At 22.0% G+C, this 5,000-nt stretch overlaps 1 protein-coding gene across 1 annotated transcript in view; it reads right to left on the reverse strand.

Annotated features, from left to right (window-relative positions):
- The window catches only part of LOC105367640 (adipocyte plasma membrane-associated protein), a 2,835-nt gene extending 1,100 nt beyond the window's left edge, over positions 1 to 1,735 (reverse strand). Inside the window, exons 1-5 of the mRNA XM_011506407.1 lie at positions 1,510 to 1,735; positions 1,262 to 1,380; positions 869 to 1,074; positions 508 to 793; positions 1 to 199 (exon numbers count right to left, since the gene is read on the reverse strand). Of these exons, the coding sequence (XP_011504709.1) occupies positions 1 to 199; positions 508 to 793; positions 869 to 1,074; positions 1,262 to 1,371 (801 nt within the window). The 5' untranslated portion in view covers positions 1,372 to 1,380; positions 1,510 to 1,735. The remainder of the gene's footprint in view (positions 200 to 507; positions 794 to 868; positions 1,075 to 1,261; positions 1,381 to 1,509) is intronic.
- Positions 1,736 to 5,000: the final 3,265 nt, after the last annotated feature.

Below are 5,000 nucleotides of genomic sequence, written 5' to 3' on the forward strand. Positions count from 1 at the left end.
CATTCCTGGAAGTCCTTCCGCAAATATCTCCCATTTACCTGCATTAGGTCCTTTTAGATTATATTTTATTATACGAGATGCAAAAGTCTCAGCTACAATTATAAAATCTTCATCTTTGCTCAGGGCAATACCATTTGCAAATGCTAAATTATCAACAAGAACTTGATTTTTTTTTGTTTTAGCATCGTATCGAAATACCCTAAAAATTACATTTAATCAATAAATACTATAACGAATTTTAATAAAAAAACTGTCATAAAGGATTAATAAATATCATTTTAAAAAGTACTGTAAATTATTGAGAAAAGAAATCTTTCAATACATAAAGAATTTAAACGAGTATATAAAAATATATTTTTGCATTCATATGAAAAATGAAAAGAAATAATTTACTAATTACAAAAATTAAATCAAATATTAAAATAAAAATGAAAAAATTACCATTAAATATTTCAAATTACTCTCATTAATAATTGAGTATTATGTAATATTAATTGTTTTACAAACCTTCCAGAGGGATTTACCAAACCAGTATATATTCCATCTTCAAGATGAAACTCAACATTAGAATCAGTCCAATATATATCACCATTATTTGCAATATCTAAAGAGTTAACTATCATTGGTCTTTTCCCTTCAATTGGTTCCGCAACATTAATAATTTCTTTGTATTTTCCTGTTTTTACATCAACTTTAAAAATTCCATAATAAGCATCACAGGCATATAAGACACCTTTATCGTCAAATTTTAATCCTAGAGGTCTACCACATTTAGATTCTTGCCAAAGTCCATCTTTAAATATTGATATATTCTTTTTAATATATTATTGTTTAATAAATATCTATTGGTGATTGTTAAAAATCTTACCACAGTCTTTGCCAAATTTAACAATAGGTATAATTTTATTATCGGTAACTTTAACTATAAAGCCTCCATGAATCCCTGTATAAAGCTCACCATTGTAAGAAGCAAATGCTTCTGGTCCTTTCAAATGTCCTTGGAATAAAATTTCAGCATTATTTAGTCTTCCATTGATAGCTAGGGCATCGGTCAATTTTTTTGGTGCAATAACACTATAAAAATCGTAATTTGCCAAAAGTGTAATTAACATTAAAAACAAATAATAATATTTTGATTTTTTAATTATATAATATATTTATTTATGAATGAAATTTTTGTAATTTTTATAATATTTAATTTACTCTTATTATAGAAATCTTATATATTTTTCTTATCAAAATGTTAAGCATAATACCATACCTATATTCGGTAAACTTTGAATTAGGTGGAATTCCAGGAACAAATGTAATTACAGCAAGGAAGGCCCCAATATAAATAATGCTTGTACCTACTGATTTCAAGTAACTCATATTGTGTGGCTGTAAAATAATTGAAAGAACCATGCGAATATATTATCTTATACAAGCTTATACAAAACTTTCACTTGTCATAAAAACTATTTAAAAATTCATAGGATTGTTCATATTTACTTTTAATTAATAACTTACATTGGAAGCGCTACTTTAGCTTTAAAGAACGTAGGAACTTTACTGTAGCGATAACTACGTTCTTCCTTGTGTCTATGCAAATAAAAAGTTGCTAATTTAAACAAAATTTGAAATAAAAGGCAGCAAAAAGGCATTTGCTAATTATGCTACGGGTACTACATTCAGACAACCTCTTGTCAATAAAGGTCAAGTTCGTATGTTGTGTGCGTGGCATGTGTGCACGTAAATGCAATATTACCGAGTGTAAATTACTAAAGTATGTACATTATACTACAGTTAATGTCATAGCCAGTGCGACTGAAGTGATTCCAGTAGAATTTCAATGAAAAAACAAGTGACACAAGATGTGGTAGTTTTTCAACAAATGTATATAGTAAAAACTTCTTAGAAAAATATATGCGTATATATATATTTATTTATTTATTTATAGAATCACCGATAACGTTCTATATTCTGTTATTAAAATGATACATATAAATCCATAATATATATATATATATATATATATATATATATATATATTTAAGCATCAGTAAGTATATTTATAGTTTTTATGTAATGTCGGAAAGAATTTTAAGTTTTGTTGAATTTTAATATAAATTTAGTTTTATACTACTTTAATCAAGATGGTTGGTGTTTATATATTTGAAATAATAATAAATTGTAATTCTTATAAAATCAATTTTATTTTTGTATTTTATTGATATCATTGCTCTATCGTATGCATTACATAGCATATAATTTAAGGGTTTTAAAAATGCTTATCTTAATACTTGACTAAATGCCTGTAATTATTCGAAAAATTTTCTCAGATTATATTAACTAATAAAAAATACCACTTAACCATTATATTGTATTAAATTTATGATTGATTAATAAAATATATTCGAATTATTGCGCAATTATCATATGGCAAAAAATTTTAACAACATCATTATTGCGATTAACATTAGCTTAAAACACTAAACATAAGTTTCTAAGCAAGTTGAAAATACATTTAAGAAATATTATAAACTATCAAACCTTAGTATGTATTGTAATATTAAATGAAAAAGAAAATTATTATGCAAATAAGTGTATTTAAAAAAAAACAATTAAACCAACGAAAGCCTTTAGAAATAAGTTTAAAAATAATTTTATTAAAAATTAATCACATACATACGCATACTTTCAAGCTTGATGATGTAAACGTATTTCTTGACGACCAAGTAAAATTATCTGATGATTTAAAAAATCTGATTTAGAATTTAAATACACAAGACTATATGGGTTAATGAATTCTCATAAATATTTATATATAATTATTCATGATCATTCATCGATGCACACTCCAGCATTATTTAATATTTAGAAATATTAAAATATATGTTAAAATGGTAATTTTATATAACAACAATTCATTAAATCAATTTTATAAACATTTTTATGCAATCTCATTGTATTTGCGAAATAATTTAAAATACTCTTAGCTGAAACTAGTGCGATGATAAAATATCTTTCATATAAAATGGTATACGAGACTGAGGTTAAAAAATTCCTCTTAATATTAAAAATAATAAATAACCTGAATATATACTGTATATATACTTATTTTCACATTAATCTATATATATATATATATATATAATACTTTCAAGTAAACTTGTAATAAAATATTATATACTACTTATTTTGTCTGCAAATATTGAATTCTCTTTGTTTATATTATCATAAATTGTATATTAATCTAAATATTTAAAATTAACCGTTTTTATAAAGAATTTAAATAGTTTAATTAAAATTATATTACTGTTTAATAATAAACATAATATCTAATTATGTATAACTTTTAAATCTATTTTTAAATATTATGAAGATTACGGTAATATTCTTTAAAAAAATAAAATTAAAAAAATTCATATCTATAACAATAATACTATATTTCAGACATAAATATCAAGAAATATTTTAGAATAATTAATGTAATTCATACTGTTTAAGATCAATGTATATTTTGTTTTATTTTTTTATATAAATCGACGATTTAGAACATTATTTACAATATTGTTTTGCAACTTAAATATGTGAATATTATAGGTTTAAAAATATCATACATGATTTAATGAAAATAGCATAAAGTTCATACTGTTATGTAACGTAACTTAATATAATATAAAAATATTATTTTTATAAAATTTATTCACTTTATATTACTTTATAACTTACGACAAAACATTTGAAAAAAATAATTTTTTTCCTACTGATTAAATAATAAGATAGATCTAATAAACAGATGTAATAAATACAAATTAAATTATTAGTAACTACCTAATATTATAAAGAAAGAATATATTAATAGTTAAGATTGAAACAAAAAGTATAGATTTGTTAATTTTTATTTACAAAATGGAAATAAAATAATTTCGAAAATTTGTTACCGATCGCCGATGATAATAGTAATTAATATATATATATATGTATATGCGAGTATATATTAATTTGAAAAATATGATGGCCTGATTGTATTTAAAAATATTCAATATGGTCTCTAAATCTAAGACGAAAAAGTCCTAAAGTCCTTAAAATAAATAATTATTAAGTAAAATCCATGTAATATTTCTTAAAAATAACATTATACGTACAATTCTTACTAATTATATTTTACTGAATTTTTATACGTAATCAGAAATAAATTATTAACAAACGTTAAATAATTTAAATTCTAATAAATTTATACGAATAAAATTGACAAGTTTACATTTATATTAGATGTGATAGTATATACTCTGATATTAAATTAAAATAATATCCATTGTAAATTTAGTTGTGTCTTAATTATAAACAGCCGAACAGCCAATTATAAACTATGGTGAATTATTTTAGTGATTGTTAAAACAGGTGTTAAATTATTAAATATTATATTACACAATTAATAACGGTTTAATACTCGTAATTGTAAATCAGTATGTAAATTTTTCTTTAAAATATCATTCAACTTATAATATTAATATATAAATATACATAGTTCAGTTCCGAGCATATGCCTGTTGAACAAAAAATTACTTAAAGAAGTATTTATTACTTAAACACTTCTTCCAAATGAACAGAATCAGTTATATTTAAAACGATTGTAAATACTTTATCGATTAATATTATAAAATGTTATAAAAGGAAAAAAAAATTAACTTTAATATATTGGATAAATATCTCACTATAATTTGAAATACGTACTCTAACAACTATTAAAAATATTATTAATAAATCAATTCATGCACTTCGATTTATCTAGGCTGCCACATGTTTCTTAATTTTCTTATATATTTATTTTTAAAACTTACTATAAATATTAATAAAATTAATTTTTATAATATTATAATTTAATAATTGATTATTTAACCAGTGACTAATTTATAATGCATGCAGTCAATGATATTGATCGAACAAAATATATGTTGAATAATTAAAAAATAGTGGGGAAGAAGTAAAACTCATTCCGTCTTCATTTCCTAAAC

Source organism: Ceratosolen solmsi, unplaced genomic scaffold (genome assembly GCF_000503995.2).
Source record: "Ceratosolen solmsi marchali unplaced genomic scaffold, CerSol_1.0 scaffold7, whole genome shotgun sequence".
Taxonomy (NCBI): domain Eukaryota; kingdom Metazoa; phylum Arthropoda; class Insecta; order Hymenoptera; family Agaonidae; genus Ceratosolen; species Ceratosolen solmsi.